The following is an 18768-nucleotide window of genomic DNA, read 5'->3' as shown; positions in this document are numbered from 1 at the left end:
CTTTTTCCACAGCCATGGGATTTAGGAAATTTCAGGCATTAGAAAAAAGCCTTCAGGTTTTCTTTACTTTTTTTTTTAAATTGAGTGCTGAAGTACACTACACAAACCTACTTGCTTCAATTCTTGCACTGAGTGATTAAAATGCCCAATTTTTGAGAACTATACAGTAAATAAACCCCTTTCAGCAGTAAAAAGCCTCTAGCTTCAACTTATTTCTGTAGTAACATTTCTCCAAATTATTTGGATGCCTGTTTACATGCTTAAAAACATCTGTCTCAAATCCTTGTTTCAAAGCACCCAACTGGAGGAAGGAATCTCAAAAGTTTTTATGTGTTATTCTCCTGTAAAATATTGCTGCCACTGTTGTGAGATTCTATGTAAAAAATCAAACCAAACCAAACCAAGCCAACATCCATTTAGCACATAAAAACCATGGAAGCAGTTATTCATTAAAATACTTACAGAATGCTTCTTTTATCCATATTTTAGAAATGCTTCAGGAATCTTAGTGTTCATCAGTTGCATCAGTTAAGACAAGAACCTTCAGGGCTCTAATCTCCTCTTCAGACATTTTTCTCATTTCCTGCTGATTAACTTTTAAGATTTCTATTCTTTCACCAGAAATTGGTGGCAGCCAAACTCCTCAGATCCTTGATAGAAATCTGACGTGCTATCAGAGTTTACTGCAGTCATTAAGGGGGAAATGGGCTCTTTAAGCTATTGAAATCACAGGAGATGGTCTCCTTCATTCATCCTGCCAAAAGTTTACTAATTAAAAAAATCCTGAAGTTCATTGGACAATCATTCCAATTATTCTTCCTTCCTTTTTCAAGGGACTGAAGGCAGAATATTGTATCAAAACAGTTCTTTCAAAGGAAGAAATACTGATTTAAACAGAGAACATGAAGACAAGTTCAGACCTAAATACAATCCTAGTTTTAAAATTCCAGTGGTTAAATTCAGCCCCAAGCCTGTGAAGGGTTCACTACAATGCATAATAATTGCTGTACAGCAACTGCTCAATAGCATTTCTGTAATCCCATAAAATTCTGAATTTTGTCTTTGTTGTTTTAATGCTTAATGCATTTGCATTTACAGCCAACTTGTAATGTGTACCAGCAGCCTGACACAGTGGAAACATTTATGTGGTATCAGACAGATGAAAGAGCAAATCCTATTCCTTTATATTCCGGGTGGTATTTGCAGCCCTTTCCAGAAGCCTTATCAAATAAATGTCTTTCACTGTGTGCCTTGAAGCTACCTTGCACAAAGAGGAGGTGGAAGGAGGAGGAAATTCCAGGCCTGAAGCATGTGCCACCTTTTCAGATAAAAATTCCTTGTCAGTTGACTCTTACAGCAAAATCACAGCCAAGAGTCACTTATCAAAAGTTCCACTCTCTATCTACCTTGCAGACAAGCTCTGTTAACCCTAAAATTAAAGACATCATAATCTAAAAAGGCTTGGTAATCAGAGATTGCCACTGTAAAATATGAACTGGCCGCTACAATTTCCATAGGAATTCTTCTTTTTTCCTGCCAAACAGATAAAGCTGAATGTGCTTAGTGCCTTTGAATTGCAAAATTTACATTTTCCAGTTCAGTCACTGCTGCAGCAGGTTTAGGTGCAGGTTAGGCAGGGCTCTGTGCTAAGTATTGCACACTCCTCCAGAGCCACTGCTTGAGCAGGGAAAGCTAAGAAGAATTCAAAAGATTCCCATTCGAGGACAAGATTCCAATCTTCTGCTGACTGACCACAGTCACCTACAGCCAGTGCTGTTATTCTCCTGAAGTCCTGAAGCCAACTGAGCCACCTGAGCTGACTCCTGCTGAGTCTCACCCACACTGCCACTGCTGTGATGGTTCCTGGCCAGCTGCAGAGCAGGGCTGCCACTGGAGCCCTACCTTACACTGCTGTGTTTCAGAGAGAACAGCTCATTTCACCAGAAGTTATAAACTTATTACAAAATTGCATGTCAAAAAAGCCAAATTAAGTACCACGAATGGGAGCAATGCAAATGGAAGTAGGTGAGAATATGTAAAACCTTTTGTTCTTAGATTTGCTTGAGAGCATTATGGTTAAATGAGAGCATATGGTTAAATGAGGGATTTGCAGATTCTTGAAGATGCCCTGCTTCTATTTGCATTAATGGCAAAACTAATTTTCTCTTGAAGTATGCATTTTTGGTAATTTTGTGTGTCTTAGGAACATTGTTTTCAATGATATATGTAGTAATGAAATATATAATAATGTATTTCCTACAGTCCTGCTTTGAGACATACAACTAAGCAAGTCATGTAATAGAAACCTACACAAAACATGAAATGCATCTTGCATATATATCAAATACAATATAATATAAATACCACAAATATATCCAGCTTGCTTAGTGCTAGAGCAAGAGAGAAGTCCACTGGTTCCAGTGATGCCATTTTTTGGGCAATTTTTTCCTTTTCTGAAGTATATCAGCTACTTGGTGAAATATAATGTGTTGGCAAAATATAATGTATTGTACTCTGGGCTGCTTCCTGGCATTATGTATTGACTGAGGTATTTATTTAATAATTAATCATCTCCTGAATGAAATGCTTCCACATGTATTTAGCAATGTCTCTAGATGCCTTACAGATGCAGTACACATTGCTGCAAAATGAAAACAGAGGCTAGAGAACTCTCCAATTTTAGGTATATGGAAACAACATCAGGATTACATTTCCTTAACTATTTAATTTTCCAAGGAGACAATAAGATAACTTGACAGTTTTAGGGATGGAAATGCTTCTAAGCTGCAGGAGTAAAACACTAAAGGAAGAGTTCAAACTTCACTATGTGAGTACAGAACTCCAAATTTGGTTTATGAATATGGCTGAAGTCACAGTAAGAACATCTGTATATAGAAAACGCTTATGGTGCCCAAAGTTAGGAGCCTGTACAGAGGAAAGTAGTGATTCCAACAACCAGCATCTGTGACGCCAGTGCCACGAGCAGGAAGAACATAAAAATGGAAATGATGTTCCCTCCCCTTTCTTGTATTTTCTACAGCTAACAGTTTATTACACAGAGAGAGAGGGAGAGTTGAACTATCTGAGCTGACAGTTCCTAGTGCAGGGGCACGGCCTGGGCTGGCTCCCAGCTCGGAGGCAGTGCTGTGGCTGGGGCTATGCAGCATTCCCGAGCATTCCCAAAACAGGGAGCCCTGCAGGGCATGCATCAGGCACCAGGCAGAGGTGAGCAGCAGGAAAGGGTCCTGTGGGATCCAGGGCAGCTCCCTGTGAGACCCAGGATAGCTGCTCACCACCTCCCATCCACACCTCCCCGACAGCTGCATATCTCAATGGCCCTGGTGCCGCACGCTCCACCTTTCAGTGCCCAGATAACCCTGCACAGGAGACAGGCACTGGGCTCAGCCGTGGTGTGAGTGGAAATGATGAGTAGAGAAAAAGATAAATCCTTTTCTTAGTGCTGCCAGCCCCGAGGCCCTGAAGAGCACTGCTTGTGGCCTGCCACATTTCACTCCCTGCCGCAGCCCCTCTGTGCAGACACTTGACTGTAGCCATGATATTTTCTGAAAAATCCGTTCCTTAGGATTTTTTCTCCTGAGAAGCTGAGAGGCCTCAGGAACAAAATGTAAAAAATTATTATCTGCTGCTGTGGAATGCAACGGGTGGATCTGTGATTGGTCTCATGTGGTTGTTTGTAATTAATGGCCAATCACAGTCAGCTGGCTCGGACTCTGTCTGGGACACAAGATTTTTTTATGATTCCTTCTTTTTCTATTCTTAGCTAGCCTTCTGATGAAAGCCTTCCTTCTATTTTTTTAGTATAGTTTTGAAATAATATATATAATAAAATAAGAAATCAAGCCTTCTGGAACATGGAGTCAAATCCTCATCTCTTCCCTCATCCTAAGACCCCTGTGAACACTGTCACACTTGACAGATGGGGATTGTCCCTTTCCTGACAAGGACACACGTCTTGGGTCACCACTGACAGCTCTCATGTTCCTCCTCTGGCACAGAGTCTGGCACAGGAATACCACAGCCCGTTGCTGAGATACTGAAGGGGAAAAAACCCAAACCAAAGCTCCACAAATAACCCAAACCCACACAAACCCACGCCAAGCCCCCTCCTTGCCCTTTGCTGAATTTAACATGCCTGCACAGTGGCAGCTGTAATGTCTGAAGCTGTGATTGGCAGTGCAGCCCTCTGTTTACAAATAGCAACAAAAATAACTCAATTTGGCACTGCAGAACACACATTTACTAAACTCTGCAGTCAACAGATCATGTGATGATAACCAAAAGTGCAGAAAAGAGTTGCCAGTTGCATTCCTTGAATCATGCAGAAAAGAACCCCCATAAAATCATAAAAAAGCAATGAATCAACCAAAAAATTCAAAGAGCTGCGCGTCCACAAACAGTCAATTTTAGTACTGAAACAAGATCAGTCTACTTTTCTAGATATAGCATAGTCAAAAAGCTGGCCCTTTAGGAAAAAAAAACCAAACACGTTTTAACAAGGGAAGAGGAGAGGAGGGAAAAAGAGGAGAAGGCAGAAAAAGGAGGAAAAATGTGAAAAAATCTGAATGGAAAATCCATTTGCTAGAGGAGTATTTTTTTCCCTCCCATAAAAACTGGTCTCTTGGATACGCTAATAAATGGATTTTGATCGCAATTTATTTCATTACCAACTACAAATTGTCCCTGCACATTACAGTTTCTCACATCAATCCCTCCTATGAAGACATTAGTGCAGACAAATGGCTCAGGAGGTAATCCATTCACACTGGGAAACAAATTATCCCATAACAATATCCTCAGAGCAAAGCTGTCACAGTGTAAATATCTACTGTGTAATACAAACACTTAAAAATTAGGATCTTGATGAATCAGGACTTAGGCTATGATCTTGTTCTTTAAAAATCCCAGTTTATTATCAAAAAGATCTCATTCAATTTCTAACATCTACATGCTTAAGTCATTTTATATCTATTGCCATCATTAATCTAAATGGCATTTCAAGTATGTTTTTGTTTATTATTTTGAATAGGAATATGAAAGTTTAGGGCTACCAAGAGTTTAATTTCAGAAATGTAACTGCTCAACCAGTCATCAAAGCAAATTTTCTTAATAGTAACATTTTACAGGAGTAACAGTTGGTTTAAGAGTGATCTTCAGAACAAATCATTATTTAAGAAATAATTCAGCCTTTTTACTTTGGATAGAACGTGCTTACTGCTCACAAGTTTATCCTTTATTCTCCAACACTGAGCATGAGAGCTGGTTATTTTACAAACATAAGGTATGAGTTTTGATGTATAAACATCACAGTGACGAACAAAACAGAACATCTCAAAATTCTTGGTTTTATGAGATTTTCAACGAAAGAATTCAATACTTTCCTAACAGAGGGACACCAAATGTTTCTGGTGGAAAAAGGAGAGCGGGTTCAGGGCAAGACCTTTCCTGTTACAGTAAATGTGTCAAAATAGAGGCCTGTTACCAAATAAAATACTTTTAAGCCTATACTTCCCCAGAACTCCATAATGACTAATTCCCACTGAACAGAGAAAAGGACAGAAGGACCATCAGCGCCCAGAAAAAAGCATCAGGATGACATCATTGCCTGTCTGCTAGCCAGGAAAGGAAGAGAGGGATTATCTGAACAGTGAACATCTGGATTGTGTATATAAAGGCAGTGAAGGATTTTTATACATATTAGTTCACTGAGTTCCACTGAATTTTTATCTTACAAAGAAACAGTAGTGCTACGATACGCTTTCATAATGAAAAAGCAACAGGAATTCCAGTGGTCTGGGTTAGTGTACTAAAAGATACACAAACAGATTTATCATTCACTGCTTCTCTACTGTATTTAATTGGAAAAACTTGGCAGATACTTGAACTCACAACTCTTCCTTTTGGAGTTAAAATAATGCAGCTTAGTAACACTGTCTTTCTTCTTTCTGTGTTTCAGATATAATGATTCTAAGTGACTTGATTCTGAACTTGAAGAAATGAAATTTAAAGCATACTCAGTTCTCCATCCCAGCATTGTAAAGACTGCTTAAAAATCTTACATGCGAAGTGTTTCCATTTCCTCAGAATACAACCCAAGACAAATTTGTATTTTCACTTTTTTTTATCTCTAGAGTTGTTGTACAAAATCAACTTATTCTAGTACAACTTTATTCAACTTCATTCTTTGCAAAGAAAGATTCTTACCTTGAACTGTTAAAGTTGCTGATGCCTCAGCTTTTCCAACCATATTTTCTGCAACACAAGTGTATGATCCCATGTCTCCTGCCATAACTTTCCTGATTTTCAAGGTATGATCATCACGGATTTCATATCTTTAAATATACATAGTAGTTAACAATGAATAACAGAACTTTGCACAATTTATGTAATGGGTAAAAACATGGGGGATTTGCTCTAAAAATATTCTTATTTTTGTATTTCCCACAAGGAGAAAAAAAGTATAGATACTTATAAATGCAAAATGAAGTTTTAAAATCAAAATATACCCAAGTATTTGAAAACCTTATTCTGATATTATTTGCACATAATTGCAAAGCCCTAATGCAGTACACTTTAGTTGTTAGAATTATTTTAACAAGTCATTATAACAGTATTTATTATTCTCCATCTGAATGACAGGCTTTTTAATATGGTTGAAAAGAAAATATTGTTCCAAAAAAGATTAGAATTGCTTGAAATTAAAGAGAAATCACAATTCATTCTTTTTTTTCTTTTTTTCCTGGAGGACAATGTGGCCTTTTACCAATTTCTTTCCTTTCATCACCTTTCTCTTTTATATATAATGCAGTCAATGTGTTTCTATTTATGGTAAGTAGATTCTTCTCCTAAAAATGATAGTTTTTATTAAAGCTATAGACTACATTACTAAGAAGTTGTATTTAAAAAGTGGCCAACTTATAAATCCAACCCTGTTAAAGTGTTTCTTCTTTCAGTCCACTCTCTGAAAGTTTTTTAAACTGATAATTAGAATTTCAAAGTAAATAAATAAGTATTTAATCTATCTCTATATCAATCCATCACAGGATGTGTTTATTTTTAATAGTGTGTGTTACTTTTTGGCCTGAATTACAGCAATAAAAAAAAAGAAGTTCATTGGAAACCTAGCAACAAAAACATGTATAACCAAGGCCGCTTTCTACATTGCCAGACTACATTTTACATCAATTGCAATTCCAATATGTACCTTTTGATGTTCTAATCTCTTTTACTATTTGTTATACATTCTCCAAAACTTTTAGTAATCACAAAAGTCTCTTCAGCTGAAGAACTAATCTTTATCTGATACTACTAGCTGCACTTGGTTGTTTTATATTATATTTTATATTATATTTTATTGTTTTTATATTATATTTATATTATATGTTTTATGTTATATTTTTCAGGTGTTGTCACAACAAAAACTTGAAAACAGACCGTTCCTAAGTTTCAACATAACTTGTAAATTCAACTAGAGCTAATTAGAAATGTTTTATTGGATCAAGCCAGGCCTTTTGCATTCAAGACAAAGAAATACTAGGTGTCAATCACTGAATGGCCCCATCATACACCAAACTAGATGTTATAAAAAGGGTGACTGCAAGTACTGTACCTTGCTTTTGGCAGCTCTCCGTCATCTTTCCTCCATCTCACTGTAGGGACTGGGTCACCTCTTGCCTCACACTTAAACTCTGCGCTGTCATCCACAGTCACTGCCAAATTGCTGGGTCTCTTCACAAAAGATGGTCTCTCTAAAGGGAAAGGAAAGGAAATCAAGGGTCAATCCAGCAGTTCTGAGTCCAGATTGCACAGGATCTCTGTGAGGCTGCTCGCAGGTGTCAGCAGCAGCAAGCACCTCATGCAATAATTTCCAACGCTGCATTTGAAAGGCAACTTTTTCTTTCACCAGCACACATGAAGTAAAACAAGCCAAAAAAACCACAGAATGTCCTCTCTGTAGTTTTTGTTCATCAAAACTGCTGCCTATCCCTGACTTAAATTGCAGGACATAGATGACCCAAGTCCTGGCTCACCAGAGTCAGATTAATTGCTGCACACCTATGCTCAGACTTTCTGGAACAAAAAGGTGACCTCAGTACAGGCTGTGTTGTTTTGGTAAACCCTGTGAATTTCAGTAAAGGTATTGATACACTTTTCTGCCTGTAACAGGATTCAAAGCTGTAGGTTGCTGGGCCATTCATACTTTCATAATTCCACACCAGGCTGAACTGCAGTGAGGTTTGCACACTCCCAAGGATAAAAGTGGCTTTAATAATTTCTGGAATATTCCAGGAATGACCCATCTAGAAGAGCAGCACCAGATGACAACAGCATGTCCATAAAAGAACTGGGAAGGTTTAACAGGAGAGTGTTTGGCAGGTTCCTTTGCCTAAGGCAGATGAACTTTTTGTCTATAAACCTGTGAAAGCTCTGAGGGAGTTGAGAAGGCAGTTGCATGTTTTGACTTGTATGTACTAAAGATATAAATATCATCCCCCTGGAACTGCAACAGTCTGAGGCCATTGGCACCATCAGGAAGTGTGAATACCCAAAAATACACCACAAATTTCTCACAGGAGTACAAAACAACCAGACAGAAGGATAAAGAGAAAATCCCATGCTCTTCATGTCTCACATTTGTGTCTGAGAAAAGCAGTTCTAAATATTACTCTGGATTTGCAGACACAGAGATTCAATATTACAAAAACTTAATGGTTCAAAAAGGAAATGTGACCTGAACAAAACCTTATTAAAAAAAAAAAAATCTTCCTTTGTTCTAGAGGATGTCCAGACCAGCTGGACACTTGTGCTGTAGAAAAATTAACTTTGCTGGCAATGGTTGGAAATAATGTTAAATGAAATAGCAAGTTGATCTTTAAGCTGTCAGTTCTAGCCTGAGTTCATATACAAGAAGTGAGAAATAAAACAGAGATCTACAGACATAAATCTGGTTGTGAATTAAAAAGACACAAATATAGACAACCCCATACACTGGCCCCTTTCTTGTAGATGCCGAAAAAACCAAACCTGAATGTAAGAAAAGAACATCCAGATTAAATCTCAGAGTAGGAATAGTTTGGGGAAGAATATTTAACTGAACTATGGCAAGAGAAAAAAGACTGATCTGGTAAGACCAAGGGTGCTGCCCACAAGAGGCACATTGTTCTCCAGATCAGTTTCCTGAAGGAAGAGTAATGGACTTCCAGGAGTTTTTGTCTGCCCATTTATAACACTCCTACTCAAATGCAGAAACGGATAAGGGAAATCAACACTGATTTAAGAATCTCTCTTTGTCACATGATTATTTCGTATGTACAAGGAAAGCTTAGCAAGGATCACTTTGAAACTTTCTAGTATTACAGTTTCTGGCACACCATCCTCCCTCTGATCTAAAGCAGAGACCTAGAAGCAAAAGTTCAACTTCTAAATAACCAAACCTCATAAATAGAAGATTAATGTAGCAAAATTTAATATATGAAGTCAGCATGTTACTTGTGCTTTTTCACGCATATCCAAGTCTGAGTTGAAAGAATAGGGTGTTTTAAAGATTTCTAGACATGGGCTGGTAAGAAATTCAAACCTTTACTGACTCATTTGAAAACAAAACCTTGCTAGTTTCCCCAGGCTGAAAATCTGAAATATGTCTGAAAGGAACAAGAGATGAAGAAAAAGCCAGACAGAGCTCTACCTGCAATGCACCCCTCTCACAGTTTTTTAGCAAGAGAAGTAATTTTTCAGCCTAAGTTATCAAACAGTCCAGCCCATGATTCCCTGGTTGGCAGCAGACTAGTGATGAGCTATTCCATGGTACAGTTAAATAGGAGCCTGGTGCTAGGACTTGACTCATGTAATTACAATTTACTCTCAAGTTTAGATTTTTCTTGGAAGTTCTGAAAGTCTATTTGACAATAAACTTCCTCCACTAGTGCTTCAAAAGTGTTTATACAAAACCAAAATAAACTAGTACAAGTTCCTCAGCTTCTAAAGAGTTACACACCTTTTTTTTCCTGGACATTCAGTTTGAACAATTTTAAGATGGCAAAATACCTTGTTTTATTTAGGAAACCCCTGCTTCACATGAAACTCTGAACAGATCTTCAAGTTGCCTAAGTCCTAGCTCAACCATGTAGGGAAGACAGATAAAAGTGCCCAAGACAGACAAGACAGCTCTTAAACACGAATTTAACAAAAATAAAGCCACCAACAAATTACTAGTACTGCAGCAGCATTGTGATGGATACCAGTGTGCTGTGAACCAGGGCTTGGATGGTCTCATCCTGCAAAGATACAACACCTATTTTTGATTTTTTTTCAGAATCAATCAAGCTATCTCAAGCATCCTCTACTTTAAAGTAAAATTGGACATATTTTGAAGGAGAAGCACCTAAATTCTCCTGTGCTGAAGGAATACTGAGACTGCACTTGGACTTACAGCTTCCCTCCCGATGTTGCAACAAAACATGCAATTTTCAGCTAAGCTCAGCTATCTTAAATGAAAACATATTTTTTGATGTTCAGACTATCACTAGGATCACTTGAACAAGCAGATCTGTTGTAGTTTTACAACACTCAGCACACGTTCCTATAAATGAAAGGAAAATTATTCTAAACAGAAATTTAGAGTAATTCTGATTCTCTCCAGTAAGAAGGAAATATAAGCCTCTGATTCTTAAACTTGGTTATTTTTGTTTTGCTGTTATTTCACAATACTCATCCAGTCATGGACACTGGAATTATCTTCAGTTTGAGAATTAAATACAAAAGCATCTTCTAATAGGAATAAATTGTCCAAGGTGGGCTGCAGAGCCATTACCTTCCTTCTATTTACTAGATCACAACCATGAGAAAAACATTTTCAGCACTGAAAGGGAAATGGATCAGAATAATGGTCAGAGAAAGGCTTACTAGGAAAAACAAAAGATGGACATTTTCATCAATGGAGTCTAAAAGGAATTCTTACCTAGAACAGTGAGCTCTGCCACTTCACTTTCACGTTCTCCAACCATATTTGTTCCAACACAAACGTATTTCCCAGCATCATTCTTTCTTGTGTATGTGATCATGAGCTTTCCTCCTCTGATCTACGACAAATCAAGGATAATAAAAATACTTCAGTATGAATTATCAATTTAATAACAATAGCTTAGAAAATATTTTGTTACAGATAATAAAACAGAACAAGCCATCTCTGGTTTTCCATATCACATTAAAAAAAAGTGGAAAAAAATTACTATTAGTCTAATTTCTCTCTCTTATGCAAAAAGCTTGTGTTTTAGTTTTATATCAGTATTTTAAAATCTCTGAGATTTGGAGACTTGTTAGTTTTTTCTTCATTCTGTGTAATGTATTGCTGGCTGCACACCAGCCTGTTTAATGCTTGTTAGCCAGAAGGACTACAATTCCTTCCCATGTACTGATACAATCAGGTGGAGAGTAAAAATTAGCACGAGACATAAATCTCATTTTCACATCAAGTGCTGCAATTACTTTTTCTTGACAAGAAATATGTGCATGCTATCCTGCTGCTGGTCGTGCTCATTATTATTCATGAGTTTTATGTTTGTTTCGGTTTTCATTTCTCAAGGAAGTGAAGAAAATTCTTTATTCTTTAATTCTTCACCTTAAATAAAGTAAGTTTAAACGCTGACAAGCAGATGAGCGGAAGCAATTAATTCTTTGAATTCAGCTTTTGGGAGATAACAGAATTCCAATAACCCCCAAATCAGAAAACACACTTACCTTTGTGATTCCAAATCTTATTATATTATATAAAAATGTACATTAAATGCATATGAAAATACCTGATCTTTCTTTAAAAGGATTTATTCCCCCATTCTATCGACCAAATGGTTGAACAAGTTACAAAGTTCACCAAAATGCAGCAAAATTCGTATAGGCAGCCGCATGTGTACCATGCTTACTTTGATATACAAAGAAAGTTCCTTAATTACAAAAGATACATTCTGAAGTACACATATGCTTACAAGCCCTATCACTTTGGAAAATCATTGCAGTTCAAGCCATGGGTGGAAGCAGACAATAAATAAAAGCCACATATGAAGCTACATGAAAGGCTCTAATGTGGTCAGTGACAAGGAGGAGAGTGTTCTCAATATGAGGTATTTAGCTCCAGTTGCCTGCAGCTAGAAATCTATCCCTGGAAATTTGACATCTCGAGCAGTGTTGGGCTCTGATTGTCATTGTAGGATGTACAGGCACAAAGATGACAGTCAGTTATTGAGATAAATGGACGCGCACGTGGAGCGTAGACAGTGTTGCATACAAATTTCATTCTGTTGCCTTTGGCACTCATTGCTTGAGAGCACAAGAGAAATGTCCTTTATCATTCAGAAAGCTGGTAATGCTGAAATTTCAGTGGAGATTTGAGGCATGAGGAATGAAAAAATAAAGGTGACCTGCAAACACACATTTTTCAAGAATCGATAAGCAGTTTTGGATTGCTGACTGCCTGAACTGGTGAGCAGGGGAAGAGGATGTAAACTATAACAAGAAGTCTATCTGTATTTATTTCTCTTTTACATGTCCCTAAATCACAGAAAGCAATGATTTTCCAAATAATGTATGCAAAGGACTAAAAAAAAAAAACCCAATTTTTGAATGACTTTCACTTGCATTTTGGGGTATTTGTATATTCAGATACATATGCAGAAATATACAACTTATATATATATAAATACTGACCACACTAGATAGAACAAAGAAATGTATTTATACGTCACAAGAATTTGCCAACTCATCTGATGATTTCAAACACATGTAAACTGAAATCAGTGATTTTTGTGTATGTCTTCAAAGTCTAAATCCTAGTGACATTCAGTAGCATTTGTGCTCCTCTCTTATTTTATCACTTAAGAAAATCCCATTCAAATCCACCACAATTTGACACAACTGCATATCTTGCACAAACTGTAACCTTAAGCAAGAACAATCCTAGGAATTTCTTGTAGGAATCGCTACAAGATTCTCTTCAAAGTGTAGATGGAGAGAAGCATTAAAGCAGAAACATATGAAAAACTAAAAAGTCATTGAAAGCTGCTTTTCTTGCAAGTTGAGATTTAAATAAAGAAGGAGACACAGAGGAAACATTCCCTCATGGACGTTGAGGCAGACTTCCTATGATGTGACATGCAAGCTGAAGGAGGCTGTGCTCACAACATGGAATTCTGAATGCAAGTGTGCAAAGGGGTTTCTTTTGTTAGGTTGGTTGATTTCCTTAAAACATGAGAAGGGTTCAGAACTTTAGCTACAGTGACGGTTATTCCACCTGGAATTGTGATAAATTACACAGCTACAATAAAATGTCCCACCACTGAATGTGGAATTACACGTGTCTGTAACTGGAGCAGTCACAGATGGCTAGAAGGAAGTGAACTTCCCCTGGTGGGCAACTACCAAAATTCTTCATTGCATTTTAAAAAAATTAGGTACCCACCATCTCAATAAGACTGGACAATTTCTTCAGTTTAATATGACATTGCAAAAGAAAACTGCAGCTATGAACAATTTATGTTGGCTATGTACAATATTTCTTCTCAACAGACAATCCCAGAAGTACCTATGGACCACAGACTTTAAGTAAAGAAGTACACAATGGAAGATATGCATGCCAAAATTTGGTAGGAACACATAAAGAATCACTACTGAATTTGTCTTACTAAGTTCATATCCAGTATTTAGAGCTGTAAACAGTCAAATTACCTTTGGAGACAGTACATGAAATCTTGCAAATTACAACTATTCATAATCTGTGTATGCTTAAAAGCTAATGAAGGCATTTTAATTTGAGTGCTCTGGCTCTTCTCATATTTTTGCCCTTGTCCCAAAGTACACCAGCTGGACTTTATAGCAGCAAATGATATAATTTGCAAAAGTCACAGGCAGCGAGTGTACCATTATATCCCAAACTGCCTGAAGAGTTGTGACCATGCTGAATACCAAGAGAAGTCCCTTTTTCCTAGTAAACAAATACAGAAACCAGTTCTATTCCACTACTCTAGTAGATATGGTTGTGTCGTGGGAAAAGAACAGCTTTGCTAACTGCTAAAAGCCTGATTCTGGAAGTAAGTGTCATGTTTCATTTATACCAAAATGAAGCCAAGGCACTTTTTGACTTTTCATGCCTCTTCAGTATTTTGTTCTGTGCCTACCAGCAAATCTATCAGGGATTTACAAGTAGGATAATACAAGAGTAGCACTAAATTCTAATAAGAAAAAAGCCTGTGATCAGCATTTCATAGATGATCTTCAGCTACCTGTAAGATGTATGAATTACTGTATATATGCTAAGAAAATATATGATGGCATGGTGAGTTACAAAGACTTTTTGAAAGCTATTTTCTATTACCTGCCTGCCTGACCGTATTTTGCTCCTCATCAGTAAATTGCTCATTCAAGCAAGTCCACTTCATTTATTTCTTTAAACAATAGTTGGAGATGTTCATACAGAAAATTCTAGGCACCCACAGAGTTAACTATGTCCAGAATTGTAAATTATGACCACCCAGCAGCAAAAAATCATATACAAATAATGAATCAGCTCAGTCAGCCAATAAATCAAATCCATAAAAACTTACCCAAGGGTTCTACAACATACCACCAAGAATTCAGTATAGCTGTACACACATATATTCTAATTCTGAGACCATATTTTATATACCTATGTGCGTTGTGTATATGTGTCTAAATTTCTGCATGTATAAATCCATACCCATCTGTCTGTGTTATGAAATATTTTTATATATGTGGGTGATTCACTTACTTTTCACAGAAATGTGGTACAAAATATGAGACAGAATGAAGCCATAAGAAAAATGCTTGGGGAGTCCAAATATAAATGAGTAACATTTTCTTTTAACTTTCAGTTTCTAGTTTATTTCTATTTAATAAATAAAATCTGCTCTGTTGCAAAATAATTCGAAAGCAAACAAATTAACAGAAAAAGCAAATTTAGACTGCAGAGTGAAACACTGACTTCTTTTTGTATAGCCAGTGTTTCTGCACATGTGATATCACAAATTCAATATATTTCAGTCTTCTACATTACAGTGTACACAACAACCCATTTTCTTTCATTTTCTAAATTGAAAGTAGTGGGCATGTAATATTAAACTGCCAGACAGTGCCTTTGCTTTAAAAGTGTCCTATCTAATTATGAATAACAATAGAACAGTCAAAGTACAAGGTGAGTCCAGGCAATTGTAATTAATAGTGCCAGCAATCCAAGTAAAATGGAGCTTTTATTTCTTAGTTAAGAAACAGAATTTGTTCATTTCCTTCTGTCTGGTCTAGCATCCTAAAATATCCATATCTCAACTCCCCACTGCACGAGAGGCTGTCGGGCATGGAATGTCAGCAATAAAAGGCAGCTTTGCAGTTTGAACAAAGTTGAACAAAAAGGAGTACAAATGACTATCTATCTTAATTTTTATTTAAAAATTTGTATCCTGTTCCAAGCCTTGTGAATCCCATATATTCTTCCCTACCTATTATAGCATGCTTAAATATCACACACTAGACATCAAAATGTGTTTGGAGCTGGTCCTCAACAATGACTAAAGTTTGTTCTTGTTTAACTTCAAAGTTCAGACGGACGAGTCTGTCCTGCTTTCAGTTCCATTCTCTGGGACCCCAGGAAGGTACATGCTGCCTCCTCCAGATCAAACACACAAAAATTTCTATTTGAAAGTAGTCTGAAACATTCTTTCAAGTGGTCTTCCTGTGCTGTAAATCTGTCATGACAAAGTGCAAGTCAATTGTTCCCCGCTACCCTACAGACCAACAAAACAGCTTTGCAATACAGACAGGCCTGAAGGCAGCCTAAAGAAAGGTGCAAAATGCATAGGAAGGTGGCTTTATGTAAAAAGAAGGTATTTAAGGTAGGTAAAATGACAATAGATTCAAGCTGCTGCTTCTGGCACCCCTGCCAATCTCATACATCAGAGGCAGAATCGGATTCAAGTCCGTTCATAAGACTCGTTTTCCCACTTTTCTGGCCTCATTATTAATGGCTGTAACTACAAGAAGGTGGATATTTACAAAGGCTTAAGGGTTATCTACATCCTGAATTGCTTGGTGAATTCAGAGGCAGCTGACAGTTATTCAGCCATTGGCATTATCACAAGACACCAAATATCACAATTACTTTGTGTGTTTGATGCTTCACCCAATGAGACTGTAGAAACAGCCAAGATACACGCAGAATTCCATAAATCAAGATCAGAAAAGAAAAATCCATGCCTCAGCATATGTGATTTTCAGAAGTTTGAAACTGCAACAAGTCCAAATTAACTTTCTATAAACATTTGGCTTTTGTTAATCACAAAGGAAGATTTAATTCAGAGGAAGATTTACTTCACAATAATCCGTATTGGCTCACATTAGTCAGAACTAATTTCTGAACAGACAGTTTTGTTTATATTGCAATATTTGAACCAGTGAAATACTTCTCTGAAATGCTTTCACAGCTACAGTACAAAACATTTTCTATGCAATACTTCCTTTCTTATTATAAACCAAGATGAAAATCTTACAACAAAAGCATGTTACTACTATTATCATGGTCTTGAATCTGTTCGACAAAGATCACCAAAAAATATAAAAAAAGAAGAAGCAAATGCTTCATAAACTGTTTTTCATATTGTTACTTATTAAGTCCAGAAAACACACTAAATTCAACTAATGGACAACACTTAGGCACATTTTACGGGTCACTAAAATTATATCTAGAACTACGAATCTTTCTGCAATATCCAAAGAAGGCCCTGCATGGGAATGATGAGTTTACAATGACAACTGTGAAATTTCTGTAAAACTGCAGATTTAACCCCATGCATAAATCTCCCCAGGATGCACTGGTGCACATGTAGCTTTCACTACAATCAGTGATTGAAATCAGAAGTAAAAGTGAACTTGAACTGAACTCCATGTCTGGTATGTCTTCATTTGTCTTCCCTTAAGCAAGCCAGAGGATTTGAAGTATCAGTTACACATGAATTTTCTTTTAAGCATCACCACTACTGTGTTATTTACACACCTCCAAGGATAAAATCTCAGACCAGCCAGGGTTAATTTTCCACACAAGATCTCTCAGTTTTTAATTACCTTACCTAAAGAATCACAAATGTAATAAAGAAAAATAATACTAACAAGCCACAAATTTGAGAATATATAAAAAAAATCCTACCTGGCAACCATAAAAGAAACTATATAACCCAAATCTGCAGAGGAATTTAGCAGCCTGTTTCCCACTGTAAAGGAAAGACCAAGGTGACTCTGAGGGGCTGTGCTAGAGTCACCAAGGATGAAGGCAAAGGCCCACCCAGACCTGACTCTGCATGTGGCAGATCACACCTACACCCTGCAGACAGCACCAGGGGTGGAGGGAGGAGAGTACAACCACGTATTTCCAAAGGGGCCCAGACTCTGCTGCTGATTCCAAGGCAATTTCAGTTCCTGACTGCCACTGCAGGTATTGACAATTTTGTCATGCTTTTCTAAGTCTGAAGCTAATGTTGGCAGGATGACAACATGGATTTAAGACAACTGTATATTGTGGGGTGTATTTCATCTATAGAAAATTTCCTACATTCCCCTAAGAAAAGAGCAGCTGTGCAGAGCACAAGTCTTCAACAGCAGAGTCCTAATGCTCAATTTCAAGCTTTAGAAGGATGGGTAGGTAAAACTTCACCAAGACTTGTAATCTGATGAAAGACATTTCTCAGAGTGCAGATTTCTCACAGCCATTGTGCTAAAATACAGCGTTTTTCAAGGTTCTTGTGTAGGGTCTTCTAAAGGGAACTGCTCTGACAGGACTCAAGTTATCAAGAGATTTGAAGTGGAAGTTTGTAGGTCTTCTCCTACCATGAGCTCCCACAAGAAAATGAAAGGCCTTCAGCAGGCAAAACCAAGGCTCTCCTAGACTTACAAGTACAATTGTGAAGCAGCAACAAAATCCTCACAGTCCGAGAGGAGGGAATAGAAATGAATTATTCACATTTTTCTCCTGGCTGGTCTGTGCAGCAGGTCATTATTTTCATCTGTGGCTTCAGTCACTCCGTGACCTCCTGAGATGCAGCAGTTTTGGCTGAGACTCCCACTTGTCTGGAAGAGAAGGCACATCCCCTCCGAGCCTGGCTGCCCACTGCTGGCTCCTCACTGGAGGGATGCAAATCTCAGGCTCCCGGATTCTTCCCGTGACCGCTGCACTTCCTGCACTAAATTGCCTGTGAAAGCTTTCCTCCCTGGAGCTGGCACAGCAGCTTCCCAGGGGAAGAAGGATTTGCTCAGTTCCTCTGGGGCTAAACCTGAGCTCTTTATGGCAGAGAACACGCACTGAGAACCAAACTAAGCAAATAAAATTAGTCACAGGTAACTAAAATGCAGCGGATTCTTTCATACATTTCCAAATTTGTATTTTGACAGTTTTAAATTTTGAGACAGATTGGACTTCTCATTCAAAACATTTTCTGTAAAAACTTAATAATAAAATTAACTCCCAAAGAAGTTTTGGCCCTGCCAACTGAACACTACAAATAAACAAGTATTTTGCAAAAGTAACCTTGAAAAAAAAAATGTTTTCTAATGTATCTAAAAACCTACTGATTCTCTGTCTTTTGACCAAGATGACATGCCATGGAAATGAGACCACACTCCAAAAGAAGGATATAAACTCATGTTAAATTCCTATTGCATTTATCCCTGAGTGAGCCTAAGTTCAGTAGAACTCTTTTGTAG

At 37.5% G+C, this 18768-nt stretch overlaps 1 protein-coding gene across 2 annotated transcripts in view; it reads right to left on the bottom strand.

Annotated features, from left to right (window-relative positions):
* Positions 1–18768, bottom strand: part of ROBO1 (roundabout guidance receptor 1) — a 687040-nt gene that overhangs the window by 75833 nt on the left and 592439 nt on the right. For both annotated transcript variants that reach the window (XM_066571924.1, XM_066571925.1), the window contains 3 exons: positions 10976–11096; positions 7628–7766; positions 6223–6350 (listed from right to left, as the gene is read on the bottom strand). In XM_066571924.1, coding sequence (XP_066428021.1) covers positions 6223–6350; positions 7628–7766; positions 10976–11096 — 388 coding nt within the window. The remainder of the gene's footprint in view (positions 1–6222; positions 6351–7627; positions 7767–10975; positions 11097–18768) is intronic.

The sequence above is a fragment of the Molothrus aeneus genome, chromosome 2 (assembly GCF_037042795.1).
Source record: "Molothrus aeneus isolate 106 chromosome 2, BPBGC_Maene_1.0, whole genome shotgun sequence".
NCBI classification, from domain to species: Eukaryota; Metazoa; Chordata; class Aves; order Passeriformes; family Icteridae; genus Molothrus; species Molothrus aeneus.
Note: the sequence above shows the minus strand (reverse complement) of the source record. Positions and strands in the feature narration are given on the sequence as shown.